This window comes from Hoplias malabaricus, chromosome 3 (assembly GCF_029633855.1).
Source record: "Hoplias malabaricus isolate fHopMal1 chromosome 3, fHopMal1.hap1, whole genome shotgun sequence".
NCBI lineage: Eukaryota > Metazoa > Chordata > Actinopteri > Characiformes > Erythrinidae > Hoplias > Hoplias malabaricus.
In genome coordinates this window covers 57773475-57790942 of record NC_089802.1, presented here as the reverse complement: position 1 = coordinate 57790942, position 17468 = coordinate 57773475, and the positions used below count along the sequence as shown (strand labels likewise).

Below are 17468 nucleotides of genomic sequence, written 5' to 3'. Positions count from 1 at the left end.
GTAGTCCGTAGTCACGCTTGACCGGTCAGCTCTGAACAGCGTTCGTCCCTCCATTTCCACCACGCTGTTCACCACATCGTCCCTTAGCCACGTTTCCGTGAAGAACAGTAAATTACAGTCCCTGAGCCAGCTCTGTGTGAGGGTCCAGATTTTTAATTCATCCAGCTTACCCGGCAGCGAGCGAACATTCGCGAGAAAAACGCTAGGTAATGCCGGCCGGTGTGGGTTTGGCCTTAGCTTAGCACGTAAGCCACCGCGCTTACCTCGTCTTTGATTTGATTTAATTAGCTTGTTAAGAAGCAAATTTCTTGGGAGCATGTTAACACCAACATATACATTAGAGAGGAACTGCTGTAACATCTCTAAACATATACAGTGTAAAATGTCTTTTTACTACATTTCTCACCACTGTCTCTTTCCACTTTTTGACCAATTACACACAGGCGTGCTGGAATTGTCATTGCAACATTTGAGAATCACACAAAAACATGCTCTTTTTCATCATTACTTCCACCACAATCTGCCGCAACCTGGACTTGCTTCACAATAATACTTTCAAAACAATGGCACAGCTACATACACTGAAACATGCAGGGGCTAATCACTCAATTACCCACCTTGACATTCACACGCACACTGCTAATTACTACTTCATCAGCACTGTACACACTGGAAATGCTTGACAATGATCTAACCGAGCTACTGCAAGAGAACATAGTGCCATAAGGTCACACATCCTCGATGTCGCACAGAAAGAGAGGACAAATGAGGCACATGAAAAAAAAACTGCTGAAACATAATCCTGTTTCCGTATCATGTTTGTTGACTGAAGACATAACATCGCTCCATATGGCTGGCTTTTAATGTTTAGTCATAACCTATGAGGTCTAATTATTCCATAAAACAATTAACAGAGATTGAAATTACAGAAATTATGTTTTAGTTACGAGTTAACAGCTTAGAGGCAGAAATAATTTTAAGAATCTTTGGTGCCTTTCAACTATAAAAAAAATACAGTAACCTTGCACTTTCCTTCAAGTCTGTTTGCAGCAGTATGAAAAAACACATTTCTTGGTTGTTAAATGCCAGGAACAGAGCATGCAGATGAGTTGCCTATCAGTGCATTCATAAAAGAGTGCTCTGCAGTGTTCCCCCTGACGGTCTGACAGCACACAGTAATCATCTATTTTAAATCAGTAAGGCTTGATATTGTAAGGGTCTCAGTTTGTGGGATGCAGCCAGCTGTCAAAACGAGGATCATCTTTCTGAAAACCTGAGAAATCACTTTATGCACAAAACATAAAAAAGTTGTCTCCATATTTTTTGCTGTTGCTGTTGTTCAGCAAACACATTTAAAATAATTAGAAGCAAAGAGTACTGAAAGCTCCCAGATTACTATTCATCCTGGTGAATTACAAATATCTGTATACTGCTGGGCAGAAAATGTTTGATGAATTCCAATTTGAAAGAAACAAGCGCTATAATGAATATGTTGTTTCTTTTGGAAAGAAATGCACCATGTATAGGTTAAGCACTAAACCTAAAACACATTAATAAAACAGGCCTTATACAGTCAAACTTTGTCTTACGATTGAATCAAATTACGAATTTTCTTTCTGGTTACCCTTCTTTATTTATTCTTTAATAACAGAAAAACAGACACTCACATTGTGTAAGGCCATGTAGTTAGCTGTGCATTTCCTTTCAAAAGGACGTAGAGGATATGAGTACCTTTAGTTTGCATGTTAGGAAAAGGTATTGGTTTAGTATTAGTTTAGAAAATATGAGTATTGTTTTATCTCGGTTTCAGAATGAGTATCAGCATCAGAAAATTGTACTATGCCATCTCTAGCATTTACAAATGCCCTCATCGGGTATATACAGGCTGCTTTTCATAGTTTGGAATTCATACATTTTATATACTTCTGTATACAAAAATGGTTATTGACTGTACCTAGATGATTACAGTGTTAGATCCTTTAACCACAATCACACACCACATTATATCCTCAGAGTGGACATATCAATAAGAACCAATCTCAAAACCATTATTGGTCTACAGTTATGTTCATATAATTTGTCATCTGTTTAAAGTAAAACTAGCAAATTTAGTTCTAACACAGTTCAGCCTTTTTTGATCCCCATGTGTCTTCATTACCGGACAGTGCATTCCAAACAAAAGTACCACTGTTAAGCTCTAATTCCCATGCCCACCACTTCCATTGTCATTCCACTACTAGGCCGGAACGCCACACATACCTTCCACATTCCATCACGGATTCCCCTCACTGACACAGGCAGATTTTTGAAAACTCTCTAACTCCAGTGGGTAGGAAAATCCAGGATGAATGTTAAGAGTTACATTAACATACTCTATATCTGCTATGTATAAGCATCAACAACTGTTTTCCATGCATGGTCCCAATTTGCTGGAAGTTCTAAGGTAAGCCTTAAGGGGTGCAGGATAAATATTTCTTGTTAGTTCCAAATAAGCTACCAAGAGTGTTGCTTTAACATACACATACACAGTAAACCTCAGACTGCTCACTACATCCTCTTCTCCATCTGCAGCAAACTGCTTATGCTTAAGCTTTATGTTATGACAAAATGTATAAAACCACATGGGCTGGTGAGAAGGAAAAATTTTATGCTTAATAGCCTTCTTAGACTCTGGAAATTCAATTTAAAAAAAGCTACATTGCCACTGCAAACTGTGCTTTACTCTTCTCCTCTGCGATGAGTCAGAGTAGGCTGGACTCTAGGCGAGAGCCACTTTGAATGCATTCTTTAGTGTCTTTTCAAAAAGCAGCACTCATACTTTCCCACAAGCAGAAATCTCTAAACGAGACACTTCTGCAATACGAAAGCTCATTACAGATGAATATCAATGTCTCCAACAATTTTGTAATTACATAATAACACACGAAATGCCAGAACCATTTCTGGTGATGCATTTCCCTTCAAGAAAGCCGATTTTTTAACATCTTGGGGGGAAAAAACAAAACCACATCTCTGAGATATTTCATGAATACACATGGATTATTTCTATGACAAAATATGTATGTGTGGAACTTAAATCTGAATTTGGTATATATATATATATATACAGCTCAAATAAATAAAGGAAACTCTTAAACAACACAATTTAACTCCAAGTCAATCAAACTTTTGTGAACTCAACATGTCCAGTTAGGAAGCAACACTGATTGTGAATGAAATTCACCTGCTTTTATGAAAATTGAACAGACAACCAGTAGAAATTAAAGGCAATTAGCAAGACAACCCCTGTAAACGAGTGGTTCTGCATGTGGTGACCACAGACCATTTCGCTGTTCTTGTCCTTTCTGGCTGATGTTTTGTTCACGTTTGCACTTGTCAGTGATCTCACCCCTAGAGGTAGCATGAGGCAGGGTCTGCAACCCACAGAAGTTGCTCAGGTAGTGCAGCTCATCCAGGATGGCACATCAATGCGAGCTGCAGCAAGAAGGTTTGCTGTGTGTGCCAGCACAGTGTCCAGAGCATGGAGGGGATACCAGGAGACAGGCCAGTACATCAGGAGACATGTAGGGGGCGAGCATCAGGACCACTACTTCCTCCTTCTGCAAGGAGGAACAGGAGGAGAAGTGGCAGAGCCCTGCAAAATGACCTCCAGCAGGTCCCTAATATCCATGTTTCTGCACAAACTGTCAGAAACAGTCTCCATAAAGGTCGTATGAGGGCCCGACATTCACAAGTGGGGTTTGTGCTTACAGCTCAACACGATAGGCATTTACCAGAAAACACCAAGATTCGCCATTGGTGCCCTGTGCTCTTCACGGATGAGCAGGTTCACACTGAGCACATGTGACAGATGTCTGGAGACGGCATGGAGAATGTTTTGCTGCCTGCAACATCCTCCAGCATGACCGGTTTGGCTGTGGGTCAGTAATGGTGTGAGGACACATTTCTTGTGTTTGCCAGAGGTACCCTGACTGCCATTAGGTACTGGGATGAGATCCTCAGACGCATTGTGAGACCATCAGTTACTGCTGGTGGTAGATCATTCAGTGTTATGGCACCCTAGCTCCGAAATTCTTTACCGCAAAATCTTTGTCTCTGCTCTTCATTTTCTTTTTTTTCATTTGCTTCTCTTCATTTTAAATCCCAGGTAAAGACCTAACTCTTCTCTCAATACTTCTGCACTCTGCAGGTATAAGTGTCTTCCTTTTTTCTTTTTTCCCCTCCTCTATGTGTAAAGCGACCTTGGGTATTAGAAAGATGCTATATAAATGTAACGTATTATCATTATTATATGCTGGTGCAGTGGACCCTGAGTTCCTTCTGATGCATGACAATGCTAGGCCTCATGTGGGTAAAGTGTGTTAGCAGTTCCTGCATGATGAAGGCATTGACGCTATGGACTGATCTGCCCCTTCCCCAGACCTGAATCCAATCGAGCACATCTGGGACATCATCCACCAATGCCATGTTGTACCACAGACTGTCCTGGAGTTGACTAAGGCTTTAATCCAGATCTGGGAGGAGGTGCTTCAGGAGAACATTCGCTGCCTCAGGAGCATGCCCAGGCGTTGTAGGGAGGTCATAAAAAGCATGTGAAGGCCACACACACTACTGAGCCTCTTTTTAACTTGTCTTTCCAATTTTAACTTGAAATTCCACTAATGTTAGATCAGCCTATAATTTTATATTCCACTTTTATTTGATTCCATGTATGATTCCAAATCCAAATCCAGACCTCCATGGGATAATAATTTTGATTTACACTGATCATTTTTATGCTATTTTGTTCTCAATGCATTCCACTATGTAATGAATAAAGATTTTAAACTGGAATATTTCATTAACTGTGATCTATAATGTGTTATTTTAGTGTTCCCTTTATTTTTTTGAGCAGTGTATATATATATATATATATATATATATATATATATGTGTGTGTGTGTGTGTGTGTGTGTGTGTGTGTGTGTGTGTGTGTGTGTGTATAAAAGGCACTACTGAAATTCGAATGAATGAATTACACTATTAAAAATGTCAAGTGTATAAAATGCAAAATATAATTCAAAAATACAAGCAAAAGTCAGATAAATATAATTGAAATAAACAACATTCTGATTCACATACAGTGAAACCTTGACTTACGAGTGAGTTAACGTACGAATTTTCAGAGATACAAGCTGTCACTCAGTCGTCAAAAATAATAATTCCCTCAACCTCCTCTGCCAATCTCCTCCACCTCTGCCAGCATCTTGGTCTGATCTTCAAGGTAAATACACTTAATAGAACCAGTTTAATATTTACATTCTATTTTATTATGTGTTTTTTATATACATTATGTTTTATTTATAAAGTAATTGTTTCTTATTTAAAAACTGATGGGTTTTTTTTGTTTTTGCAGAGGGGTGGGGGAGAAGGTGGGGGGTTGCTGCTTGTGTGTGCTATTAAAGCCATATTGGGGCAAAAACGGTGGCACAACAGTAAGGAGTTTGGTGCTCTCCCAGTGTCAACACGGGTTTCTTCCTAGTGGGTTTCTTCCCACACTCCAGACACATTGGCGGGTGAATTGGCTATTAAAAATGGGTGTGAATGTGTAAATGGTGTGATGCCCTGTGATGGACTGGAGCCCTGCACAGAGTGTTCCTGCCTTATAACCAGTGAATCTGGGTTGGCTTTGGACCAATCACAACCCTGAGCAGGATGAATAGGTTACAGATGCAATGCCATTTGTGTGGGTGCTTTAGACAGCAGCCAACATCTCTCACTTAAAAACTACATTACATTTGACTGCATCAAAATTTACCATTTTAAAAGAGACAATACCCTACATTTATCTACAATTTATTATTGTAAATGCTTTGGTCTTTACGACACAAAGACCAAAAAGTGTTTTCAGCTTACATTCCTCATGGTCTGCAGAACTAAGGATGTATAATAATATCAGCATGACATTAGTATCATTATAATTTATTAAAACGTGTGGACATCTCTCAGATATTTAGATACATGTAGATTTCATTTCTACATTCTAAAAAATGTTTTAAAATAGGCATCAGCAGATAAGTACATTAAAGAAATATCAACACTAAAACATGTACAATATACTACACCAAACTTTGCATAAACGATGAATGAACAAACAAATGAATGAACCAAAAAATGGGCCCTTTAGCTGGAGTTTATAATTAGATTTTGGACATTGGCTGAAGGTGTAATCGTTTCATTTTTCTGGTTTTCAAGATTCTTTCCTTTAACTTGCATATATTTGTCCATATAGTGCCATTTTGAATATTAAATACTAAATGATATTCTATGTGATGTTTTGCCATCCTTGGAAATTCCATCAAAACAGAAAATGTCAACAGACAAAGATAATACAGACTCAGTGTTGTTCATGCATGAGACAATATCCAAAATGTACAGGCTGTGACTTTTTTTTCCCCATTATCAGCAGGAAAAAAAAGCTACAGGTTCAGCCGGACAGACTGGGTCAGAACAAAAAAGCCTCTATAAGAGATGCATGCATATGTAGTCCTTCCAGCAGGAATATTAAATAATTTCCTGCTGGTTAAAAATTAATATGCCCTGGCAAATTAGGGCCAGACAGTGATGAAGTAACTATGGCACTGCCAAGACTGACAACTCAAATCAGCCACAGCAGACATAAAGAAAACGTAAGGTCAAGTTGAATATCCCCAAATTAGCAACAGTGTGCTCAGAACATTGCACTAGTCTAGTTCTCTCCTAAAGCACAGCCAATGCCCACTGCCTTTCCAGGCAATCGAAACATTTCTAAAGCCGGAGGGCAAGCAGCTGCCAAGCACAGGGAGCTATCCTCCAGCCTTGTTTGGTATTTAAGACAGTGGAACCAATTCCTGTGCACACACGAGTGGTTTCCCCCTCCTTCCTAAAGGGCTTCTGGAATGAAACTCTGTAAGCTTAGCACTGAAGTGAAGGGGGTTAGCAAATCATGAGGAGGACATGCTTATTTTATTTTATTTTTTTTTTAAAGAAGACATTCAGTTTATTATGTAAAGCTTATCCCATAGTATGCTGTCCATAATATGAATCAGCTGCTAAGCTTGCCTGAATTTTATCTACCACATTTACTATACATTTTGTTTTAACAGAACTCTTTAAGGCTAACTACTGCTTGATTCTTCTTTAAACCGACATATCACCATTAAATAGTGTGACTTTGCTTCAGCGACTTACAAATGTGGGCAAACATTTGATAAATGTGTAAATTATTTACTTTTACACTGTGTGAAATTACCAAGTTTTGACAAGATTTGCTAACAATTTATGTGCTTTTTCAGACAGCTGAAAGCATAAACAAACTTGTGGACATGTAGAATTCTGCCTGTAGATTCTGGTCTTAGTAGAAATGGTATCAACACAATGATGGACAGCTAGTTCAGAGGTCAATCAGCATACAAAGTTGGTTTCAGAGAATGGAAACAAGAGCTTGCATTGTCACTATTTTTTGATTTGAAAGACAACTCCTCATTGACAGGCCTTGAAAAGACTCCAGACACTTCAGCCAAGGAGTATCCATGAAGCTATGCTCCATAACAATGACACAGGAGGAGAAGAAATTCCCACACCACGGACGCTCAGCTGAGGGAATATCAAAGTACACTTTACCACTATTGTCACAAGCACACTCTGGCAAGGTCTCTACATCTCAGGTGTTTATTTCAGTGCACATGTCTGTCCTACAGGCCACAATTTGCTCTCTATCTCAGAAACATTCTACTATTTCTGCTTAAAAAACAAATCCCAGATGTTCTCTTAAACGTAAATAATAATAGTAAAAAAAATCCTACTTACAAATCCTCAAAAATCCATGTTTATTTTTAATGTTAAACTCTTTATATGTAGTCTGTTTAAACTCTTTATAAGTAATCCGCTAGGTTCACATTTCGGACCCTTAGTTTAACATTTACTGAGCTAGGGCTGTGTACAAACACTGAAGCATTTTCAAGCATGCAAACAACATCAGAGAGCTAGTAAAAAAAAAGAGCTTTAAAAAATTATAATTACAGGGACTTTCATGTGTGATGTAAAGAAAAGTGTGTACTTAATGTAGGTAAACACTCCCAAATACTTAATAAACATTACAAAATATGCCAGGGTCTGCTCAATAACTACAACACTCTAGATTTTTATACTAGATTACTGTGTACACTTGCATACACACAATTTGCTTATCTTTTTTGTACAGGCACAAAATAAATTTTTGCATCATATGTCCATGCATTAAGTTACAAAATAAATGTCTGGGACTATATTATTGTACAATACACAATACAGGGTTTTATGAATAACTCCTTAAAATAATATGTCAAACAATATCCATATATTTTTGGTCCATTATCTCTTCCTATCTCTTCCAATTCTTAGAGAGATAGGCTGAAATTGATTTCATTTTTGCCTTTAATAGCTGTTCTAACCTTTTAACCTTACACAGACCATAAAGCAGTAGTAGGAACCTTTCAGAAAAGAAAACGGATCAGCAGAGCTCTGCTGGACCTCAGACTGGCATGCAGCCCTCTGATCCTCGACACTGGAGCCTCAGCTGTGCAGAGGGGGGAGAGGTGACAAGCCAGGGGAGGATGGAGAGTGAGATCATAGGGTTTCACCTTCATCCCATAACATTACTAATTAGAGGGGGCAGGAATGCCTGCTACGCCACCAGGGGGGTTTAGGCCCAGTGATATTTTGGAGCCTTGGAAACCCTGTGTGAGGGGCAGGTTACTATGCAAGCTCTGCAAATCACTCTTGGTGTTAGCACTGGCCTCTGGGAAATCTGTATCTACTTCAGCTCAGGCGTCTCTAATAACAGAACCTGTAAGAGAATGGATGGGGGCAGTGGTCCACCTAAAACTATTACAAAAATAGTAATAACCTCAGCTTAAATCTGGTCCTTGTCTGGTGGACAAGTGGATTTTCACCATTAATAAAATAGTTTGTTAAAAACCCATAATCTGCTAGTGTGTTGTCCCTGTGTCTGCATGGGTTTCCCCTGGGTGCCCCAGTTTCCTCCTGCAGCCAAAAACAAACTTTGATACGTCTGTATATATGAGTGACTGGGTGATGCCCAACAATGGATTTGTGCCCTGTCCAGGGTGCATGAAATGTGCATGCGTGAGTAGGAACGTTGTTTCACATTCTGCTGTTAGTTCATCCATATTTCACAAAGTGCCGCTACTACACTGTCTGTTCTTAGTTACCATATTTCACATAGCATTTTTCCACCATCAAGAAAACGGAAAGGTTCCGGGTCCTGAACTAATCAGGAACCATTCGGCGCGTTGACAATCAATAAAACGATCTTGGTCTTCTTTGTTTTTAGAACATCTAGTATCTATTTTTAAATAAAATGAACAAGAAATACACTGATGCCAGTGTTATATATTATGAATAAACTTTGTGCTCCTTTATTCATTTCTGTATTAGTCCTGCCCCTCGTACTTCCTGTACAACACAATCACATGTAAACAAAGATATTGATATGAAGCACCAAAGGTTCTCCAGACCTTCCAATGAAAAGGGTATGTATTTTGAGATTTCCTGTTTTTGAAATGCCAGAAATACCTCTGTGACAATGGCTATATGGCTAATGGCAGACTGGCTAAACTAGGCTTACCTAGTTTCTCTTTGTTTAACTTTATTCATTGGAACTTAAACTAGAAATCTCCTACTTCAAGGGCAAAACATCTGACAATAATTCCACTAGCAGCTCAGAGTTTTGTTTATACCATATTGAAGTTACTAGAGAACTGATTTTTGTCAGTACGTCACTGTTTAACTAATACCACTGGAGTACAAATTCTAGAATAAAAATGCGACATTACCTTTGCTTACAACATTTCTGCTTTAAATCAGTATCGGCCACAAAATTTAAACATCAATTCATAATCATCATCATCATCTTTTCCTCTTCTCCATTTCAGGGTCGCGGTGAACATCAATTCAAACTTTACCATTTCAAACTTTGCCTAAACTGTTACATAAAAATGATTATTTCATATAAGATGTTTTTCCCTCCAACAGACGGATGTAAGGAGTATCAAATAGTCGTCAGTAACACTAGTGTTGTCACAATACCAAAATTATGACTTTTGATATAATACCTGCCTAAATATCTCGATATTGAAATGATACCATGGCAAAAACCTAAAACATCAGGAAAAGTAATGTCATTTTTGTAATGTCATGTCAGCAAAATGTCTGGTATCTGCATGTTGACTGTGATGCCACACATGACATTTCGCCATCTCTGGCTCTAATCGCGCTTTTGGCCCTGTGTCATACATTCATAAGACGTGTTTACTGTTTGAATAAAGCTGAATGCATCAATCAATTATGCGATCTCAGTTCAGGAGTTCAGAAAAAGGAATACACAACATAAACGCAAGCAAATGGTATTTGGCATCACATTTTGTACATTCACAGCTCATTCTGATCTATGAAGCTCCGTCTCCGGGAGCAGAGATGCGGCGGAGAGAAAGTTGTCTCTCTGGCTCACGGTCAGTCCTGGTGTTCTAACAAGTTGTGCTACCAGCGATTCTCTTCTATTAAAATTAGCTAAGGTCTGTACAGAATGTTGCTGATGCTAGTTGGGTTTTTTCTTTTTTTTAAATAACTCGCTAAAAGGTTTGAAAAATCCTTTGAATAAAAGGATTTTTTTTTAAAGTGTGCTAAAACTTGTGGCAAAATCATTAAGGAAGGGAAAGGAGGGAAAGCGTTGCAGGCACACACTGTGTTCTTATTTTAAAATACTCCTTCTTAAAGTACTGGCACTCATTATATGGGTATTGTACCTTTTTTAATGACAATGTATTGAGATACTTTTCTAATAGCGGTATACCGTGCAACACTCAGTATCACACACATTACGCAACACTGAAACCTAAAGCGTCACATCCTCTTCCATCATATAAGGTACGACAACTGCAATATAAAGCAATTCCTCATTAAATACACCTTCAGAACCCTGGGCTCTTAACCTCCAAGTGAGTGTGTGGAATCAGACCGTGTGGGCAGACAGGTTTTTCGTGGAGAGTGTTTTGACGTCTGAGATGGAAAGATTTCAGAATATAGAAATCCATTAGAAAAGTAAGAACTGGTGGATGACTGAAGGAGGGCAATTACCTGTTCCTTTGTTCCGGTCGACAAAGCAGTACTTGAGCTCGTACTCTCGCAGAATATCATGGACCTCCTGTGGGAACAGATGGGTGGGGGGAAAGAGAGAGAGAGAGACGTGTTTAAGTAAATTTCTTGAAACAGTGTAATAGCAGGAATTGACATGAAAATATAGCTCTCAAAATAGGCATATGGAAAGGGTTCAAAAGACAAAATACAATATATCATGTAGCAAGAAGCGTATAAGTAAATACGTGTAACCTCATATTCAGTGTGCTTTACATATATGTGTGTGTGTGTGTGTGTGTGTGTGTGTGTGTGTGTGTGTGTGTGTGCGTGCGTGTGATGAATGCTAAGGATTATACATTACTTTTAATTTTATATGCATTCACTTTTTAAAACAAACCCATGCTGAGTTTGTAGGCATTAAGGATTATAAAGAATGTTGCTATTCCTATAATGTATATGTAATGTTTACATAATTATATGGCTAAACATTAAAAGACTGTGGAATTTGTGGATCACAATATAATTTAATAATTAGTTTTCTAATATTTTCGAGCTATAAATCATTATTTCCTATTATGATGTATATCTATAAACTAAGATACATTATGCTTTCAATTTACAATTCAGGCTTACAAAAGCAGGAAACATAGGTATTAGTCAATATGAGAAACCATACAGCTTTCACAGCTGCTGATGTATCATGTTCAGTCTAAGTGTGAGGGAGTGATGGAAGGAGTGCCCAACAAAATGTTTGCATACATGTAAACAGCATATTAATCTCTGGATATTTTTAATGTACTATTAAATAATGGAAAGAAATTTGAATTCTATGTTTAACAGCAACCAGTTGATTCAAGATTTCAGAGACTTTGCTTTCATTCATCCATTGTCTGTAACCACTTATCCAGTTCAGAGTTGCAATGGGTCCAGAGCCTACATGGAATCACTGGGCGCAAGGTGGGAACACACCCTGCACATGACGTTAGTTCATCACAGGGCACCGTACACTCACATAAATGAACACATTTAAGTAGACAATCCATCTATCCAGCGTATGGACTGTAGGAGGAAACCAGAGTACCTGGAGGAAACCCAAGGGAATATGGCGAAAAATGTAGTGACTTATAATTAAGTACTTCATTAGCCTAAAAATAAATAAATTAATTAATTAATAAATATTCTTAAATTCAATGTTCAGTATTTGAAGCCAGTACTTTTTATTAAATTCAGAGTATGTTTCCTCACCATATGCTAACACACTGCTAATTGGTTTGCATGCTAAAAAAGGTTTGGTGTTTGTACAAAGCCCTGGCTCGGTAAGTGGGAAACAGAAAGTATCTCGGTCTGAACTGGTTCATGCTCGCTCTCTCTCTCTCTGTTATGGAACCAGCCACAGCCAAGAAACAACATCAGGAAGAGTTTGGAAAGTAGTGAGACCTACAAATTTTGAAAAGAATGAAATGAAATGAGGATGTTACTCTATTCTTGCTACACGGGTGGGTAATACTGACTTATTTTAGCTGTTTCAGATGCTTTACTTGAGGAAATGACTACAAAATTTGGGAGACTGCTAACTGCATGAAAGTAAATGAATACCAAATGTGCAACAAAACTAAACAACTCGAATTACAAATGAGCTTCTGTGTTATATCAAACAGTGAATAAAAATTTACAGGCGAGTTAAACTTCAACCATGAAAAAGCTACAAGCTACACTCCAAAGCCTAGGCTGTGGCCGAGATAGTACTGTCCTATAAAAGTCTCCTCTTTAGTAAGCTATGTCACCCAAATGGAACGGTCTAAGGAGGCTGTGTCGTGATGTCACCAGAAAGGTCTGATCTGACTGAAGCACTAACTTGACTTTAAGTTCAAATAGATTGTTTTGGCTTATTAATATTATCCTGGAAAGTAATACTAACCGCGACCCTGAAATGGAGAAGCGGAGAAGAAAATGATGATGATGATGATGAAGTAATACTATTTTTAAAATGTTTTTAAAACTCATGCTTCAAATTTAAACTTTTAAATTTCAACTTGGATTAAAAATAAAATATTACTTGTCTATGGTACTGTAATAGCCCAATAAATGCATTGATTAAATATGGTATAGACAAATATTTTAATTAATCAAACGATTTTAAAAATCTATATTGTGGTAATTGTTGTATTCTGACTTGTTTACATAATGATGTCATGCAGTAAACCATAATATGGCTTACATTTTTACATCAGTCATTTATGCACAGTTAAGCACAGTGAGGTGAAGGAATTTGCTTCAAAAATGGGGGCGCGACCTCAGTCGTGTGGATGTGGTTTGGTTACAGAATATTAGATGAACAATAAATCATGGCATTATGGAAGAAATTAAAGAAGCCTGTAACAACAGAAGGGGGAAACACAAATAATTTGTTTCACCACCTCGAGCAGAAGCAACTGGCTTAGGATGAGGAAAATCAAAAATGCTGTTAGAAGAGTTTAAGAGCCAATGAGCACTAAACCCAGCAGATAAACTCCACTGACACAGCACAGAAATCATTCTGTATTTATTATGTTATTTACTGTGGAGCTTTAAGGGTACTTTTTAATATAATTGTTTGCTATTTATATATGTACACAATTTTCTGCACTTTGTGTAGTATATTTATATGCTACATTGTTTATGTTATACAAAATCAGAATCTTGGTAAGTTACTGTCATTTACAAAATAAACAATTGTTTACAGATTTTTTTGTCATTTGAAACTGTTACATAGAAATAAAACATTTTAATACATTAAACAATTTAATACTATTAATATATATTCGATATATTAATAATATCTTTATTAAATTTAACATGAATTTTGATGCAATTGTGTTTTTTCTATCGTCTGTTTTATATCTGCAAGAATCTTGTTATCGCCAAAATACCCTGAAATATCGTGATATTAGTTTAATCAATATATAATATATAATACTGATTATATATAAAATCAATTATTTTACACTTTACAAGGTAGACACTTTCTGCTCCTGAAACTTTGTTTTTCACAATGTCTTATTTATTTTCTCCAACAGACCATACAGACACAGATAATAATGGGAAATTTAGGGCCATGAAGGATAAATCTGTTAAATCTATTTAACTGTTTTAATTTTATCAGCTGTTTATTGAGTAGTTATTTTTCAACTCTTTAAAAATCCACATTGTTAACAAAATTTTCATATCAGTCAGGTCCCTCTTCAGTCATATAATCACATTTTGTTATGACCATAACTGCAGAGAGATCAAAGCATGTAAGGATGTAAATCAGGCATCGTGCTGTAACCCATCAAACAGAGCCCACTGTGTGCTACTGATCTTTATCACTCATACCCATGCAAACACCACACACACATCTTCCTCCTGCCTAAGCACACACAATAGGCCCTGCTGTCACATCTACTGTGTATTCTTGTAAGAGAGAAAGCGACAAAGCAGAGGAGTACCTAAGGTGTCTGTAGTCCCTAACAGACCAGGAGTTACTTCCCTTAGTATCAGTGGGATCAGTGTATCGGCTGTAATAGAGCTCCTACCCAAACACTGACTTGATTCCATTGTGCTGTGTAATAAACCAGAGAGTAATATTATCTATAGCTTTTCCCCACAGTAGGGACTGGTGTTTGATAAGTCTGATAAGCCCTGAGAGGACAATTTAATGTGCATTGCAGGTTTTCATTCTGCAAAAACAGGATGGCCGAAAAAAGCAGAGGTTTTGTATTTTAACATAATCAAATTTAGGGCATCATGGCTTCAAAACAGTTCCACACTCATATTATCACCCACTACTAACTGTGATATGAAGCTGAATTCAGCTGCTTATTTGGCATCTTTATTTTGCAGTTGCCACAGGCGCTAGAATGTCATTGCTTCGCCATTTAAGGTGGAACTGGAAATTCCAAGACGTGTTATACAGTAAAGGTACATAATGCATCGAAACTACATAAAATGAAGATGATACAATGGTTATAATAGTTTATTAAAAGAGAAAATTCTTTTATTTTTAGCTTTCTTTGGTTCCTTGCACCATCTTACCACTAATTCACAAGAGATTCATAGCCCTATGTTTGAAGTGTGCCCATGAAAGCTGCTTTTTCAGCAAGAGGGTCCTGCTCAACTCGCCTTGACATGGCTTGTCATGCTTAAAGCTTGTCGCTTTTCCACTGGCAGTGCTCTCCCGCCACTGGTGTTGAAAAACCCCATCTCTAACAGGAATCACTGGCTTTGAAAACCACATCAACGCTGGCAGTAAAGGTAGGCGCTGTTTACTCATCGTCTATTTGCATGTTGTTTTTGTATTTTGGACTAAACATGGCTCCGTGCCCCAGTTCTCACAGATCAGTTTTACTTGCTGCACGTTCGGCCCAAGGAGCATACAGGTGCTGGTCATAAAATTAGAATATCATGAAAAAGTGAAACTTGTATATTATACTCATTCATTACACACAGACTGATATTTTTCAAGTGCTTATTTCTTTTAATTTGATTATTATAACCGACAACTAATGAAAACCCCAAATTCAATATCTCAGAAAATTAGAATATTGTGAAAAGGTTCAATGTTGAAGACACCTGGTGCCACACTCAAATCAGCTCATTAACTCAAAACATCTGCAAAGGCCTTTAAATTGTCTCTCAGTCTAGTTCTGTAGGCTACACAATCAGGGGGAAGGCTGACTTGACAGTTCTCCAAAAGATGACCATTGACACCTTACACAAGCAGGGCAAGAAACAAAATATCATTGCTAAAGAGGCTGGCTGTTCACAGAGCTCTGTGTCCAAGCACATTAATAGAGAGGTGAAGGGAAGGAAAAGATGTGGTAGAAAAAAAGTGTACAAGCAATGGGGATAACCACACCCTGGAGAGGATTGTGAAACAAAACCCATTCAAAAATGTGGGGAAGATTCACAAAGACTGGACGGCAGCTGGAGTCAGTGTTTCAAGAACCACCACGCACAGACGTATGCTAGACATGGGTTTCAGCTGTTGCATTCCTTGTGTCAAGCCACTCTAGAACAAGAGACAGCATCAAAAGCATCTTGCTTCCAAAAAGGACTTGACTGCTGCTGAGTAGTCCAAAGTTATGTTCTCTGATTAAAGTAAATTTTGCATTTCCTTTGGAAATCAAGGTCCCACAGTCTGGAGGAAGAGAGGAGAGGCACGGAATCCACGTTGCTTGAGGTCCAGTGTAAAGTTTCCACAGTCAGTGATGGTTTGGGGTGCCGTGTTGGTCCACTGTGTTTTCTGAGGTCCAAGTTCAACGCAGCTGTCTACCAGGAAGTTTTAGAGCACTTCATGCTTCTTGCTGCTGACCAACTTTATGGAGATGCAGATTTCATTTTCCAACAGGACTTGGCACCTGTACACAGTGCCAAAACTACCAGTACCTGGTTTAAGGACCATGGTATTCCTGTTTTTAAGTGGCCTGACCTTTTAGTACCTAGTTGGCCCGGTTGGAACCCCGAGTGAGCTGGGACTGAAAACTTACCCAGTTCCCGGGGACCAGGTACCAGATTTGGCAAGTGGAAAAGCAAAAGAGCCGTGCCGAGTCGTGTACAGTCGTGTAGGTTCCATGCAGTGGAAAAGCACCATATTAGGCCTGTCCCAAAACCTTATGAGCTGCTTAGGTAGGCACCGACTTTATAGACAGTAGTTTAATGAGGCAGTGGTCTAATGGTCGTCTGTCTTCAGGAGGCAGATTATTGATTAATATAGATTATTGAGACACTCGTTAGAGAGTGATTGTGTCACTGCTTGCTACAGCCCACCACGAACAACAGGTGTTTTCCTTTTTTTTTACCTCAGTGGCTAGCATTGTCTCAGCCTTTCAACGCAGTGGATTCTACTCTTCCTGTTTTATAATCACGATTTTAATTATTTTTTGCTGTGGAAGAAGAGCGAAACAGGAGTTGTTCTTGCATTGCATCATGGGATTGCCTTGGCGGCTGAAAAAGAGTTAGATGCTGCCTTAAAAGTCGGCCAGATTAAGATATCTTAGTAGACAGCATAATGAGGTATCTAAGAATTGGGACAGCATACATGTCAGGAAGGCACACACTATGATCCAGGGCTCCAGCATCCAAATCAGAATTTGTCAGATTCTGTAACATCTTCAAGCCCTTAATGTGAAATAGAAGAAAAAGAAGCAAATATAGCTGTTTATACTCTAGCTTGCAGCATTGTGTCAGCTTAAGTTATGCAGTAGTTTTGTCCAGGCACCTGTAACTGTTTCACAGTTTAAGGTGTAACGAAAACATCAGATATTCTGGTGTTAGTGTGACTGTGTGAATATCGC

The 17468-nt window shown here is 38.2% G+C and overlaps 1 protein-coding gene across 1 annotated transcript in view; it reads right to left on the bottom strand.

The window, feature by feature from the left end:
• The window catches only part of raver2 (ribonucleoprotein, PTB-binding 2), an 81410-nt gene that overhangs the window by 50533 nt on the left and 13409 nt on the right, over positions 1-17468 (bottom strand). The window contains exon 2 of the mRNA XM_066663340.1: positions 11155-11221. Coding sequence (XP_066519437.1) covers positions 11155-11221 — 67 coding nt within the window. The remainder of the gene's footprint in view (positions 1-11154; positions 11222-17468) is intronic.